This window comes from Dioscorea cayenensis, unplaced genomic scaffold (genome assembly GCF_009730915.1).
Source record: "Dioscorea cayenensis subsp. rotundata cultivar TDr96_F1 unplaced genomic scaffold, TDr96_F1_v2_PseudoChromosome.rev07_lg8_w22 25.fasta BLBR01001448.1, whole genome shotgun sequence".
NCBI classification, from domain to species: Eukaryota; Viridiplantae; Streptophyta; class Magnoliopsida; order Dioscoreales; family Dioscoreaceae; genus Dioscorea; species Dioscorea cayenensis.
This window is the reverse complement of record NW_024087839.1, coordinates 96,214-113,149: the sequence shown is the minus strand read 5'-3', so window position 1 is coordinate 113,149 and position 16,936 is coordinate 96,214. Positions and strand designations below refer to the sequence as shown.

Here is a 16,936-nt window from a genome sequence, read left to right as displayed (position 1 = left end):
ATAACGAATCTCGATACCGATGAGTGTCAGCGTCCGACCAGCGGGCCCTGCGTGACAACCGCGCATGACGATCGAGGAGGGACACACACCACTCAACCCTCGAGTCGTCATGCAGGGCTCACAAACTCTAGCTAAACAACACCCGATAATAAAAGGTACCAAAAAGCAAAACTTTCACTCGAAGAATCAGCGGTGAAGTGAAAGATATACAAATCCGCGATTCTGAGTTAAGAACACTAGTGGATCCACCTGCACTCATACAATGCAACCTCGATTAACAATAAATAAACAACCCGACTTGGAATGCAAAGCTCGCTAACACTTCCGCCTCTATGACGACTCCAAACCACTAAAAACCCGGAAGGGAGGAGGGTGAGTAACCATAGTCACTCGGTGAATGGGTTAGCACAAATCTAACAGAATATCAAAAACAAATCGATGAAATACAATAAACACATTTTTACAATAACATAAGTAAACCGAACGCTTCACAATTTCCACACAATGAAAGTGTAATATAAGAAACCTTGGTATTTAAAACCAAAACATAGGTTCTCACGAGCATCGACAAAAACCTTAACATGTATAAAACAAATACTTGGATATAAGTTCCCAAAATGAGTAGAAATACCGACTAAACAAATAAAATTCTCGATCAAATAAGCAATGGCCTAAAACACTCTCTCCAACATTAGCCGCCGTCGCGACTAAGTTGAGAACCGCTCGAAGTCTTCGCACCTTTGACGTTGGCCCACCGGTCCCGTGTGGTGACCCCGGGATCCCGATGTATCATCCAATCGTGGCTCTACGCTCCCACCCGATCTGGACAAATCAACACTCGAGTCCACAACGCCACCTCTAAAGGCTGGCCCGTTGGGACCCACTACTGCAGTAGTCGGGCCTTAGCCCGCTGTCACCATCCAAACCAACATATAGTCGTAGCAATAATACAATCCGAATCACTCATGTCACGGGGGTCCTTATCCAGGGACAAGCATTCACATATCGGGAATAAACATTATTTCCACAAATCCAAAAGCCAAAAGCATAGCAATGCATATAAACTTTCAAAAAGTATTCCAATCCCGATGTGCCAATACATTCAAAAACATTTCGTCCAAATGCCAAGAATAACACAATAATATGCGAAGCTCTAAGCATTGCTTTAGACAATAAAAACCGACCAATATTAAACGCATTAGAATATCCACAATCTAGAAGAACATGCCATTCAGAAATAAAAACCCTTTTGTTTTTTTATAATCATAAATATCAAAAGCATGCTTATACAAGTGAAAAGGTTTTTACAAACCATTTCTAAAAAAATAAATACCAATAAGGTAGAAAGGAAACATTAAGTTTGAAATACAATAAAAAAATCGTCAGAACAAACATGGCTTTTGGTCTAGTTAAACCTCAAGTTACTTAGGATCATTCCACTTTTCTCTTTCTTGACTCACTAATTTTTTTCCTCAAAGTACAAGATTAATCCCCAAGGTCCAGGTCAATCACAACCTCTAAATACTTTTACAAGTCATGAAAAATATGTTCATCTCATCACCTATAATCTCACGTGCCAATATATATTGATTAAATCCTTCTTTACGCATCATCGATGATTTACTTTCACAAGTCTTTACTATTCAACCATTTCTTATGCTCAACAAGGTCTTAGATCCTTATCATAGTGCCATTACCTCAACATTAATATTTGCTTCATCTATAATAATCCCATTGTCAAAATACTCACAAGTTCACTATCTCCTCTTAGCGAGATTAAATCAAACTATTATTAGAAATTCACAAGAATATTCGGGTTTTTGCAATTCAACACTTGTCATATATATAACTCAAGCTATTCATCATCAACATTCTAAAGGAATTCCATTTAAAATAATAATCATAATCATTGACATCCACCCGATATATATATATATATATATATATATATATACCACAATATGATCAACTATAATTAAGCACTCTACAGTATACTTACAAGAACAAATTTCATCAATTTCAACATAAGTGTAATTATATACCTTAGCATTCAAGGTTTCATCAGGTTCCATGTACCATATTGATCACATTATGCCTCAAAACTTTAGAAATTATACATCACTAGGGAGATTAAATCATCCATTGAACATACATAATTAATTTCACTTATAACACATAAGCTTAATGAACTCATTGTAATAATCAACAATTTCCATTCATCCACCAAACATGTATGTCCTTAGTAAGCGCTCTCATGATTTTTTTCGGAGAGTAAACCACAAGTCATTCCAAATAAAAACATAGTTTCTAGCGGTCATCTATACTTTCTTCTCATCCATGAAATAGTGATTTAAAAAACATGATAAAGCCATGGAAATCATTTCAGAAAAACAATTAAAATATTTTTCAATATTCAATTAGAATTGTGCATTCAACATAACCCACTCACAAGACATAGTTGCCTCGCATGGAGACGCGCACACTGATTGGCGGTTTCCTTCCCTTTGGAGGTGTTTCGCCACCTTACTCAAGAGGATGTGGGGAATAAATTTTTGGTGTTGGTTCGCCGGAATTGGTCGCCGGAAATAGTTAGGGATTTTTTTAAGGGTTCGGTCGGCATGGAGAAACAAAGAAGGAGAAGGAAAGAAGAAGGAAGAGAAAAAGATTTTGATTTTTAACTCTCGATGCCTCACTGAGTGTTATTTTTGCTACGATGATCGGGTTGCTACGATGCAGGCGGAATCAACGTCTTTGGGTCGCAAAAAACTACAGGAACAGGCTGGTTTAACTATAGTAATGGGTTGCTACAATGTTTTTATTCTTTTCTAAATTACTCTATTGCCCCTCTGACAAAAGAATGGAAACAAAATCCAAATGACCGAATTGCCCCCTAAATTTGGACTGGGTACAACAGATAGGGTATACAAAAACATATTTGACATTTGCCCACACCAAAAGTGCATTGTAACATCAACAAAATCACATTAACGGCAATACACCAATAGGGTATAATTATCACTAATGCTACAATACATGGCAAAACATACAATTCTAGAAAGAACATTAACCAACTTCACACAATATTTTGTATAACTGCACTCACGATAGGTAAGATGACAGTTACACAAAATAATAATAAAACAATAGTGCACCTTGAGCATGTATACAACCTTGTACGAGGTTATATATTTTGCAATTTTAACACAAAAGAGTTTACACACAAACATGTAGGAGACATTTTGGAAATTTGGAACTAAATTCGTAGATTATACATAGGTTGTGATGATTTGCCCTATTATTGGTCTAAAATTTTAGATTTGGCCAAAATTTATTTATAAATCTAAATTTTGTTTCAGGGCTTTGCAAACAAGATATATATGGCCAATGTCATTAACGTCACAATAGATCTAAGCCTCATTAATTGCCACTAACACCATTATCAATAGTAAAATAGATAGTAAGGTTGTTAATAAGTTGAGTTTGAGCTAAGTGGGTTGACATAGAGATGAGGCTAACTTTCACAATTGATCCTTCTGCCACCAAGATCACTCCTCTTCAAGAAATAACACTTCCTTGAGTAGGATAGGAACATTTGTTGCCTTTTAAAGTGTAAATCATCCAACCTTCAAACTTTCTTTGATTGCATTAGAAGATAATAAGGGCAATATTATAAGAGAATCGAGAGATCAACATAAGTGTAAGTTTACAAGGGCCATGCAGATCCTACTAAAGGGTTATTGCTAACATGCCCCTAAATATATATATAAATATATACATTTGCTGCTTCCATCCAACAGAGAGCATGGAAAGCCAACACAGTACTACTCTGTATGCCCTTATATTTACCTCAATGATCTTGAGGTTATTGTTAGAAAAGCATAAACTAAGTTCTAGTAGGATGTGTCAATTCCGACTCTAGATTCCATGCAACTACGAATTTTAATTTCCATTCATTTACTAAAAGAAGCAAAGGAAGACACCCAATATGATCACAAACATTACTCGGATCATTGAAATAATATTAAGTGGAGCCAACTTGTGTGATCCAACATCATAAGGGCCTCGTGAAAAATGCTCCCGAATTTCTTTCATTTATTAGTTCTTTGGTATAATGAATCAACAATAATAGGAAATTTTCTTTGGGTTGAATATAGAGATTCTAAATCAATATTTCCCCATCCAAGTGCTTCTTTAAACATAAATTAGTCACTTCACTTTACATTAAAAGCCACTCCATTGTGACTAAAGATGTCAAGAAACATCAAGTACCTTTCTATATAAAAAAATACCACACTATATAAGACTTCATATTACTCTCTAAATCCATTTAGTTATTTTATTCACAAAGATACTGATTTGAATAAAATATCAATCCAAGCTACTTCTATAAATCATCCAATATGCTAGCCAAGATCAACATATTTTTCCATCAAGTCAAACATAAGCTCAAATAAACACGGCTTGCTAGAAAAAATTATATCTAGTGAGATTTACAAAAAAAAAAAATTATATGGACATGATCTCAGTAATTAAATTTTTTCCGAAAAAAATTAAAATTAAATCAAATTTGAATGAGAAAAAAAAAATGTCAGCTCCAATTTAATTGGAAAACAATGACATGCAATTAAAACCATATCTATGATCCAAAACTTTTTCCAATAAATAAATCTGAAAATTTTGGATTTTAATTAATTAATTAATTTTTTTCCCAAATTGGATGATTGGATTGTGAGCCATGCAAAGGATTAGGGTGCATTAAGGCTAGACAAACCAAAGGGTGACTATATGCTTTTATTTGAAGCCAAGCCATAAAATATAAAAATAAATTTACAACCAAAATACATATAATGATGAATAATACAGAAAAGTGCTATTTGTATTTAATGTCATATATTTGACTAACAATAGATATTGTATCAATATGATTAAACACAAAATAAACAAAAAACACTGGTTTTCATTAATTTGGTTGTTTCAAATTTAAGAGTAATCATATGTTATTCGTAACTAGGGTTTTCTTTCATTCAGTTGAACATTAACTTTAAATAACAAAAGAAATCATATTATCAGCCATAACATATAATCTATCTGGCTCTAGTACCAATTGTTGAAATTAATAAAGTATATTTCTGAGATCATAAAGATAGACACATATTATAGCATACTTTTAGATACGAATAACATAAACTTATGTGAAGTAGCATATCTGGTACTAGAGAAGTATTCATATTTATATTCATGCTTAGAGAGCTAACTACTCTCCTTCTATCTCGCCGGAAACAAAACTCCTCGTCTATGGGGAACTAAAAAGATGTGCGAATAGCTAGCAGAGAGCAGAGACCTCTTAATGGCAATATATAGATAGTCCAACCCATAATGTTCTATCTATATTAGGACCCAAAATATATTCATAATCAAATTAGGACATTAGTTGAATAAGGATATGTATTATATTTTAAATTAATATCCATAATTAATATTATACTAATAATCCTAGTATAATTCAAAATCATTGATAATGCTTATCCACAAAATATCCAACACACTCTTCTTCTTCGCGAATCTCGACACCTTTCGAACCTAACAATGACACCCCTAACCTTAATATCAAACAAATTGCGCATAAAAAACAACTCAACGATGAACAACCTCGTGATTAGATCAACGAAATCCATGCCAACACACTACTTGTTCCCGGGCTCTCCACCATGAACTCCTCTGCTTCTCGAACACTCTTAGATCCTTCATTACAAACAGCTCTTGAACATCTCCCCGACCTTCACCTCATATGACACGTTATGGCTTAACACCACTATGTCGCTCTTCATCTTCATATATTGCATCTGTATTGGGGCCTCCATCCTCAATGCCTCTCATACATGTTGCAGGTGTTGCAAGTGTCGAGGCTACATTGGTTGCCGGCTACATTTGGTGTAGAGATCAAAAGAATAGAGGGTTAACCAACATATTAGTGAACTAATCTTGATTAGGAGTATTATTAGAGTATTATATGTAATAAGATAGCATAGGTTGTTATTGAGTATCATGTTGAATGAATAGATGATAAATAGCATACAAGGTGTTTGTTAGTATGCCTCAAAGGTTGTTACAACATGTTTGTACAAAAGACAATAAAATGGAACGGTTTTGCCAAAATAATAATATTAAATAAATAAATTAAAAAGATTCCCATGTGGTTGGTTGAGTGGGATTAGTGAGTGATGTGGCATGACTGACATGGCACAAGCCATGTGACATGTCAGGCCATGTCTAATTTCTGTTAACGGTGTGAACGTGAGTGACTGAAATAGGTGTGATTTTAAAGTTGGGGTACCGAATTGAAATTTTTAAAGTTCAGTGACTCAAATAGGAGTACTTGAATAGTTAGTATAGTTCATAATTAGTTAAAAAAAAAAACTAAAATTAGGATAGAGAATAGTTCAATACAAGTAAGAGAAGCACATATATGAATTTTAAAAACCCTAAAGTTGGAAAAAGAAGTTATGGCAAATGTAGAATACATTCTATAACAATCATAAGAAAACCAAAATTATTATAGATAAATTCAAAGTACATATACATGGATGTTTATGCCATCTAAATAAATGAAATTGCTGATGAACTTAGTGAACACCATGGGTTTCCAAACAATCTAAAAAAAAACATTAAAAGCTCATCAAAAACTCTTGAGGATGATTGACTGCGAGGTCTATACCAGGCATGGAGGTGATTTGACATAGTCCCCGATCTATGCTAGCGTCATCTAGAAATTAGAGATGGTTAGATGATTTGTAAAGAATGAGGTCTCTCTCATGTGGTTCCTCACTTAGAACAAAGAGGAGAAATACCCTAAGGGGTTGGCTGATTCGTGGTAATGTGAAAATATTATCACGTGTTACACTGTAATCTGAAAAAATTACCTCATTTGGAACTGTAGCACTAGTAAAATTGATGGCAATCTAAGATTACCAATAGGTGGCGTTTGCCCGAGGGTAATATTAAATTACCCCCGGAATTTGGACTAAGTAATGTAAGATTACCTCAATGATTGCTCAGGGTGGGAATGTTACATTCTCGGAATCTAATAACTTTGGCAACATTATCGGTAATGTGATTACCAACTCAATAGGTCGTAATGTAACATTTTGGACTGAATGTAAAGTTTTTCCCCATTATACCATTAAAATCTAATAAAATCAAGAAAACATGAAAAAAATAATTTAATTCAAAAATAGAAAATTTCATGTTTTTTCTTTCCCCACAATTATGGAAATATATTTATCAAAATATTTGGTTAAAGATAAGAAAACCTTTGAGATTAAAATTATTTTTCAAATATTAAATTGGGGAAAAATTATCCATCTATCTATATATATTAAAGTAGGAAAGTCACATGCCACGTGTCAAATTCTCATTAAAAATTTCCCAGCCAAAATTATTTAATATTAAAATATTTATAATTGTCTTTAATTTTGTACCAAAACTATACAAGCAAATTATAATTTCAAAAATATTTATAATTTTAAAAAGTATTGATAATTTCAAAAATTGATGAAACTTTGATATAAAAAATATCGTTGAAATATAAACTTCAATTAATTGTAGATTATTAGAGAGGTTGTATTGCAACAATATGAAATATTTGTAGTTTAGTTCTAAATTAATTACAAATTATTAGAGGGATTGCCTTGCTAAACCACGGAGGTATTTGCAATTTAGTCTTAAATTAATTATAATTTATTGAATAGAACAAATTATAAATAATATGAAGCATGAATTCTTCTTTTATATATAATTTTATTATGGTTTTTTTTATTAATTTACCAATGATAAATAATTTTTTATCACTTTTAACTCCATTTGACTAAAAACGAAGTTAGAGAATCATAATAATGAGAGAATCTATAAATAATTTTAAAGTTTAGATTAAGTGTGTTGTTTTTAAAAATTTGAATAACAATATAATTAGTTAAGTTTCAAACATTATTATCAAAATCATGACAATTATGTCGGGTGTAAATAATATTTTTAACATATGTTTATCTCTCTCATGCATAGCTTGGGCATAATGCTAGTATTTATTTAAAATAATTAAGTTTGACTTAATTTATATTAAAAAAATAAATAGTTTTTAGAATTAAAATTTTATTTATTTAATAACACATATTTATTATTGTATAATTTTGATATTTAAATCAAAATCTTATGAATTTTGATATATGTGACGCTTATTAAGTAAAATGTATTTTAGTAAAAAAAGATAATTGATAATATAAGATTCAAAGTTAACTAAGCATGATAATGTTACATTCCAATCACAGTCACATCAGTGCTTTGTCAACCAAATAAAAATTGAACATTTTCATTAAGATGACTTGAGAATCATATTCTGCTAATTTTGTGCTGAACGGTAATGTAAAATTCAGTCAACCAACCCCATAGTGAAATATTATAAAAATTTTGATAATTACATGATCTCCAAAATAGGCCTTTCTTGGATTGGTTCGCGGTGGTAATCTAAGCTAAAGTTTTTGGATAATTTTGCCCTTAACTAATAGAAGTAACCCATGAGCATATACTTTTGTTTTATTCATGTAAGTTCAATTTTGTATTAAATATTTTATTGGATATACTTGCCAATAGAGGAATGGTTTTTTTTTTTAGAATTATCGATTAATTATCATTTTAAATTTACATTTTACTACACGTTTTATTCATATTTTAATAATTATATGTTTTGATTATGTTATAGTTGATATATATTAATTTTGCTTTTTCTTTCTTTTTATTGTTTTAACTTAAAAATTATTTTCTATTTTAAATTTGGTAAGAATTTTAAGTTTAGGGGTATTATGGGAATTTTGACACTATACCATTATTAACCAAAATGCAAAAATTGAAATATTACCAATAATGTGAGTTCCCAACTAAACATTGTTATATCAAATTACTATAACATTCCCAATGTTATTAACATGATAATTTTACTATGTAATAATATATCATTACCTCGAACCAAACAACATCTAAATTGTTAATATATTGGCATATAAATAATATATATATATATATATATATATAACCATATTTTAGAAATTTTAAATTCGAGTTATTTGGGCACGTGTTAGGTCGGTTATCAAAATCCTCATACGGGTTAGGCCCGTTAATGTCGAGTCAAGTCATGTTATGAGATATTTGCCACGCATGCTAAAGTTTCAACCAAATATAGTTTAATAATACAAAAATTGAAAGACTATTATATTTTGTTAGAGAATAAGTATTATTTTTCTGGCCAAACAATTGGGGATAAACATTTTACATCTTTTTATAAAAAGTAAGATTTTAAAATAAATACATTTGCCAATTAATGTTAAAAAATTAAAATTAAAATTAATATTAATAAATATGCTGTATCTTTATTTAAAAGTATATAATTTTAATTTTTAAAATATTTAAATTTCATTAATATTAATTAAATTCATTCTTAATCAGTTAAAAAAAAAAAATTCCTTTTAACTCTCATCCATCAACCAAACAAAAACTGAAGCATTAAAGCATACCATGATGAAACAGAGTATGTAGCAATGGCAACCAAACAGAACTTTTTAGCATGCTAGATGAAACAGTGTTTAGCAACTGCAATAGCAGCAATCCATCCATCGGCTCCGGATATGAAGAATGGACTGGTATCCACATTATGGCTACATCACAGCCGTTCATCTCAACAGGTACCAAAAAGAAATCTTTTACACAGATTTAGAAACATTCCATTTAATATTGTTGCCACTTTTAATCATCCTCCATCCAAATCAAACCATCGGCCAGTGGAAAAATCAAATCTTAATCCGGAAACGGATTTCAGACCCCACCACCTTCATTCTCTCTCTTCACTTTTCTTCAAAACCGTTGTCTTTTTATTATTAATTATTATATATATTTATATATTATTTATTTATTTATTTATTTTTCAACTTTGAACTTACCGAGTGTACTCTCTCACTCACTTACAATTGCATCCTCTCCTCTTTACCGCACGCTCCCTTGTATTTGTAATTTGTAGTTCTGACTTCTATCTCTCTCCTAAAACCCTATTACTCGGCGCTCGCCCGCATTGCCCCTCAAGGCCAAAAAAAACCAAAACCCCATTCCAGCTCCATCGTTGTGTTTCCTCTCTCCATAGCGTAGATAGGAACCGATCCTTGGTCCTGGCCTTCTGCATTGCCGACTAGCTAGCAATGGCGACCAACGAGCTGCAGCCGCCGAGGCGGTCGCGCCCCGGCCCGTGGCCTTCGGCTCCGGCCTCTTCCGTGGAGTCGAATGCCCCGCGGCAGCCACTCTCCTGGGCGCGGAGGACGGGATTCAGGCCGATGGCTTCCGGGGACTCCACACCTAGCACCTCTGGCCAGATTGCGCTTCCGAGGCCCCGGGAGGCTGAAAACCACCCGGATCTGGACGCTCGCCGCCCCACTAACACTCCAATCCCACCACCTCTTCCTGCTACCTCTACCGCTGAGAGGATTAATCGGGACCGTGGCGATCCCCCTGCCCAGATGGATCAGGCGGGCAGGAACGCAAGGGAAGCCAATGGGGGCGTGAGGACTGCCGGCTCGGTCCCTACTTTGACTGGCCAGATGTCGCATGCCACTCCCAATGGGCCTGCACGCCCTGTTCCGGTGCAGGCGACGACACCCAACGGCCATGTTGGCCCTCTGCCGCCTCCAAACGGGTCATTGGGCTCCGGGCCTCCCAATCCACCACCTCCCCCGCCGATAAGACCCAGGAGGGATGAGGAAGCCGTCACGTTGCCACAAGTTATGGATGATGATGAAGTTGAAACACGGGCAACACACATGAACTATGAGCTCAGGGACACGCCAGGTCTTGGTGAGCATTTGTAGCACCTACTTATTCAGACTTGTCAAGATACTTGTATCCTTTAGTGGCTTATTCAGATAGATTGTGACACCTGCTAAACCTTATATTACCAATTGGCTAACCTTTGAGATGTCATACTGGATGGGCGAGGCAGCAGAGAAACATGGTCATGCAATTTTTCTTCTTTCTGGTTGTTGTTGGAAGGAAGCACATTGTTTATTTGACTTTAGGTAGTTAGATGAGTCATAAATGTAATCTTCATTAGAAAGCACAACTTCAATGGACAATCGCTTGCTTAATAGTTACTATTTCAAGTAAGCATCATAATTTTTAATGTGCCTGCATTGACATAGTTCCTGTGATTTTTTGATGTAAACTGAATTTAGTTGGAAAAACTTCTGCCATGTTCAAGAAAGAATTGATAGATTCATATATGAGGAACTTCTTTTTGAAAAATTTGTTTCCTCAATGGAACATCAAGGCAAGTTCTCTGATTTCTTATTCTCTGATAGTTACCAATTCAAAAACATACTAGTAACAAGAGGACTACAATAGACAATTTGGTGGTATATGGTTAAGCAATTTTGCTTAATGTGCATATGTTCGCTCTACAAAAGTAATGGTTTTCTTCATCACTTATTTGCAGTTCCAATTATATTGTATGCGGTGCAACACTATTTGTCCATGATGGGGTCTCTGATTCTTATGCCTTTGATCATTGTTCCAGCTATGGGAGGCACTAAGGTGACTAGTGTTCAACACATTTCAATGCAACTCCTCTGAATTTCTGCACAGTTAACTGATTCAACCCATGATTTTTTATTTCAAATAATATGTGATGTTTACAGGAAGAGACTTCTGAGGTTGTCTCTACAGTGCTTTTCATATCAGGTGTGACAACACTGCTCCACACATTTTTCGGATCAAGGCTACCTTTGGTACAAGGACCATCATTCGTCTTTCTTGCACCAGCATTGGCAATTATCAACTCGCGTGATTTCGAGAGTTTAAATGGGAATGTATGCTTATTTTCCTCTACTTTCTTTAATCATGTTTTTTCTTCTGCTTCTTTCTTATGAGGATGCTCTATTTTTCTCAGTTATGGATTCATATTATCTCAAGGAGATGTAGCTTATTGTCTATTATTACCTATTCTTCATCCCCCCCCTTTTTTTTTGGACCGATATGCTCCTTATATCTTCTAACAAGATAAATTTCTGCATGTAGCTTGTAAAAATACCATAACTAAAATTATAGGCAAAAAAGTTACTTGACACATTCTACGAGAATTTTTGTTTTAGTTCAAGCTTCATCCATTTTAGGTTAAACTTCACGGCAACTTTCTGATATTCTAATCTATAAATGGTGTATTTTTTAGCAAGTTCTTCTTATTCTACATTGATTTGTGCAGTTAATCATCCTTTGATCATTGCAATCGTATGTTTCCTGCAGAATTTTAAACATATAATGAAGCAGTTGCAGGGGTCATTGATAATATCATCTGCATTCCAAGCAATACTTGGATATAGTGGGATTATGTCACTTCTCATAAGGTATAATGGAACTACGAGCAATGTGATTCTATAGTTATTCTGCAATTTGGTAGTGGGTCAGTGATCAAATAAATATTTGGAAAGTATGTCCTGTTTCCAATGCTCGCTTGATTCACTTCTAAGCTTGTCCTGTTGCTGATGGTCACTTTTACATCCAGCAGGCTTCATCTTCAATAATCATTTTGCCATTGTCTTGTGCTAAAATCATGCTATTAAAGTCCATCAGACATGTCACTATTCCAGCATGTCATTCTTCTGTTTTCCATTATTAACTCTATGGATATATGTGTGATAATTTGCATTTTACAGTTTATGCTCTTGTAGAGGACAGAATAGTTTATAAGTTTAAAATCACCTTACTTAGGCTAGAAGGTCAAATTTAGGCATGCACAAATGACAGGCAACCATACAAATGACAGTTGTAGACATCTAATGCACACATTGCTAATCTATGTACTGTTAGTGAATTATATGGATTATTAATACATTTTAGCTGCTAATGGAAGTCAACTTGACTTGTCCAAATGAATGTTGCAGAGGATATACAGTGTACACATCACTGATATATATATAGTGTTAGTAAATTTTATGGATAGCTAATAAATTTTAGTTGCTAGAAAGCCTTCTGTAGAGTTTTAGTTGGTGGAAAGTCTTTTCATGACTTGTTAGAATTTTTTAGCATTTCAATGAAAGAACTAATTCTTTCCTATGCAATCATTTTGTTAATAGGCTGATCACTCCAGTAGTTACATCGGCTACCATTACGGCGGTTGGATTGTCCTTTTTCAGCTATGGTTTTACTCAAGTGGGAACTTGCCTGGAGATTGGTTTTGTGCAGATTATGCTGGTTATAATTTTTGCACTTGTGAGTTATTCATACCTAGCACTTCATATATTGAAGTTATAAATTCCAATACTTCTTGCTTTGTTATTCATAAAGCACATGACAGCATAAAGGAAAAGAATTGACGATTTGCTGTCCCTTCCATGCAGTATCTCCGTAAAATAAGGGTGTTTGGCCACCGTGTGTTTCTTGTCTATACAGTAAGTGCAATGAACCTTTTGTTTCTAAACTCATAATACTCGCAAGTTGGGCAGCTGTTGGCAAAAGCACATCAATTGCTGATCTAACCAGGACTAAGATGTTGATGCATTGTTGAATTTGTCATTTTGCTTCTTTTTTACAGGTTCCTTTGGGTCTTGGCATCACATGGGCCTTAGCCTTCCTTCTAACCGAATCAGGAGCCTACAGCTATAAAGGCTGTGATATAAATATTCCTGCTTCAAATATTATATCAGATTACTGCAGGAAGCATATCTCAAGAATGAAACACTGCCGAGTTGACACTTCCCACGCACTAAGGTCTTCTCCATGGTTCAGGTTTCCATATCCATTGCAATGGGGCACTCCTGTGTTTAATTGGAAATTCGCAATAGTTATGTGTTCAGTAGCCATAATCGCATCTGTTGATTCAGTAAGTTCCTCTATCATAGGTACTTGAATTTTCAGATCTTAATATCAGTTCTAATATCTTTTTGCTCTTTGAAACAATTATGTCATTATATCTTTGCTTTTAATCTCTCTCTCTCTCTCTCTCTCTCTTCCATTTTTTCCCCTCTTGTTTTTTGTTTTTATGGGATCAAACTCAAACTTCTAAACTCTCACTTGGTGTCTAGCCAACTCTTTGATGAGTTGGCGTACAAAAAGGAGGGGAGCAACACAAGCACTTGTGAAAGTTTCAATCGTCCAAGTTTTTCTTTTTCCCATCTTTTTAATCTTGGTTTAATTTGCTTCCACTTGATTTAATTGCTATGGTAACCTAGGGCATTCATTACGAATTCAACTACTAAAGATTTTGTTATTTTGCTTTATGGTAATACTTATCATGTTATTCTTATTTTTTGGCTTGTTCAACCACATACTTTATGTTATGTTCCTCAGCTAATTTTTGTCTTTTCAACATGTTCTATTTGACAGCTAACAAATAATATGTAGATAAGCCCTCATGTGAATTGTGCCAGTGTCAGTTATTTGTCATGCTGTCAGATATACACTGTTTTGTTACAAATTGGATATTTGATGCTACTTCTGTTTATTAAATACCATGGTTTTGTGCAAGTAGAAGTCCTATCATCCTTTGTTTATAACGAGTTTGGTTGGCTTTCTAGGTTGGCACATACCATGCTTCATCCGTATTTGCAACAACGAGAGCACCGACACCTGGTGTACTCAGCAGAGGGATAACGATAGAAGGTGTTTCCAGCATCTTGGCTGGTCTCTGGGGTACAGGAGTTGGTTCTACTACCCTTACAGAAAATATTCATACTATTGGCATAACCAAAATGGCTAGCAGGAGAGCAGTTGAGGTGGGTGCTGGAATCATGATCCTATTATCTCTTGTTGGTAAGTGAAGTTTATCCCCCTCTTTAAATTAAACAGTCTGCTGACAATTTGATTTTGGTTCGTAGTAACTGTTTATTGATCTGCATAACTTGCCTCAATGATTGAACAATGTACAATGTTTGATTGCTCTGTGCTCTCCCATTTTTGCAGGTAAAGTTGGAGGGTTTATTGCTTCAATTCCCGAAGTAATAGTTGCTGGTCTTCTTTGCTTTATGTGGGCCATGCTTGCAGCAATAGGCTTGTCAACTCTGCGCTACAGTGAGGCTGGAAGCTCTAGAAATAATATCATAGTCGGGCTGTCTTTATTTTTCTCCTTATCAGTACCGGCATATTTTCAGCAATACGGAATCTCTCCCAGTGCCAACTCTTCAGTACCATCTTATTTCCAGCCATATATAGTTGCTTCTCACGGACCATTCCACACTGGATATGGAGGGGTATGCTCACAACTCTCTTGACATTCACTGCTAGATAGATAACACCATCAGTGTGTGACTCAGTTTGGCCTGTTTTTTTACTGGGAGAATTTTGTGTTTTCTCCCTTTTTCTCGATAATAGTTATGCGCAGAATCAGCAAGGCAAGTTACTTTTACAGGAATGCTTTGCCTGAGACTTTCTTTCAAATTTGATCTTTTCCTGAATCAGTAATTCAACATATCTAATTTAAGGCATTTGTATATTAGTTAAATAAAACAGAAAAGAAATACTATAAATCAAGCCATTCACAGAAAGTTCAAGCATAGATATTTATTGCTTTTGTTAGCATTCAAAACAGTAAGACTGTGGATTCTTCTTTTAATAATTTATTTTTATTTTTAATTTAAATTTTCACAGTAGATTTGTGTAATTCAAATTCTGTAGCAACCAATAACCAAGTAGTTTACTTAAGTATTCCATAAACATTTACTGATTATGCATACTTCTCAAATTTATCAAGTTTTGCGTCTTTTGACATAGTGCTGCATTACAGTGTTATAATTTGGAGCAACAGTCACTGACAAGGTATGCCCCCTATGTTGATGTTTCCTACTGACTTGTGTTACAGAACATGAGCCCTAGCTTGCTCTAACTTGATGGCATTATCCTTGTCACTTCAAATCTTAGTGAAGTTACCTTCTCCAATAATTTCATAGCCCTCCCTCCTTCACAAGGTGCTGAAGAATGATCTTGGTTTGTTAACTACTATGTAAGTGCTGACCCTTTTGTAGCCTGACCCTTCTAACAGCATATATCCTTCTAATGCCTATACCCTCCTAGTACAACTGAATTCTGGAATCTACTTGGATACAACAAATTTTGAATTGGTGTCAAATATTTTTGGCAATGGCATAAGGGAGGCCTTGAAGCTAAGTTGCATGCATCAATTTCTAACCACTAGCTAATGTACTTCAAGTGGATTTGTATATCTTTTTGAAAAAAGAAAATTGTTGTGTAAGATTCATGGGAAAACTTTTTACTTGTTTCAACAGGTAAATTACATTTTGAACACAGTGCTGTCGTTAAATATGGTTATTGCTTTTCTTGTTGCTGTTGTCCTTGACAATACTGTTCCTGGTACACGGCAAGAGCGTGGGATGTACTCATGGTCTGAGAAGGAGGATGCTAGGAGAGAACCGAGTTTCTCGAGAGATTATGAGCTGCCTTTCAGAGTTGGTCGAGCATTTAGATGGGTGAGATGGGTTGGTTTGTGACACGGTGCATCAGCATGTTTCAGGTTTTTATTTATATTCTCCTTTGTTTCTCTCATTCCCTGATGCATCCTCATAGTTTCAGTAGTCATCATAGATAGTATGTTGTTCTGCAGAGGTATCCTTTTGTCAGTAGTTATTGTTTAGCATCTTAATGGACTGTCTTCAGAGCCGAGAAACTTAGAGCATGTTTGTATGGACTGTATGTAGGGTGTTGGTGACTTGTTTACTTCGCACTTGTGTTCTATCATGTATCTTTCCTGGCATTTTTATTAGTCGTTTGTGTTTATGTAGGAAAACTGAATGTACATTCTTCAGGGGAGGGAAAAAAGAATGGTGGTTTGTGTAGTTTAGTTTTACAAGAACTTTTGTTTTAAAGCCCATTAATTGTGCTGCTGCTTTCAATTTAAAACCCT

At 34.6% G+C, this 16,936-nt stretch overlaps 1 protein-coding gene across 2 annotated transcripts; it reads left to right on the top strand.

Annotated features, from left to right (window-relative positions):
• The first annotated feature begins 10,063 nt into the window (after positions 1 to 10,063).
• LOC120256444 (nucleobase-ascorbate transporter 12) lies at positions 10,064 to 16,936 on the top strand. 2 transcript variants are annotated; one of them, XM_039264125.1, is made up of 11 exons: positions 10,064 to 10,884; positions 11,522 to 11,619; positions 11,724 to 11,894; positions 12,328 to 12,428; positions 13,158 to 13,293; positions 13,422 to 13,472; positions 13,616 to 13,903; positions 14,598 to 14,832; positions 14,983 to 15,269; positions 16,302 to 16,546; positions 16,815 to 16,936. In XM_039264125.1, exons 1-10 carry the CDS (start codon positions 10,236 to 10,238, stop codon positions 16,521 to 16,523), a joined length of 2,238 nt encoding a protein of 745 aa, XP_039120059.1. In that variant the 5' UTR covers positions 10,064 to 10,235; the 3' UTR covers positions 16,524 to 16,546; positions 16,815 to 16,936. The 2 variants fall into 2 exon arrangements, with proteins under 2 accessions (XP_039120059.1, XP_039120058.1); XM_039264124.1 differs by having other exon boundaries at positions 10,065 to 10,884; positions 16,302 to 16,873.

Excerpts from the sequence above, each read along its gene's own strand:
- LOC120256444 (XM_039264125.1), top strand. The coding sequence starts at position 10,236 with ATGGCGACCAACGAGCTGCAGCCGCCGAGGCGGTCGCGCCCCGGCCCG. Across the intron at positions 12,429-13,157 it reads ATTATGTCACTTCTCATAAG|GCTGATCACTCCAGTAGTTA; the intron begins GTATAATGGAAC and ends TTTTGTTAATAG. Across the intron at positions 15,270-16,301 it reads TCCACACTGGATATGGAGGG|GTAAATTACATTTTGAACAC; the intron begins GTATGCTCACAA and ends TTGTTTCAACAG.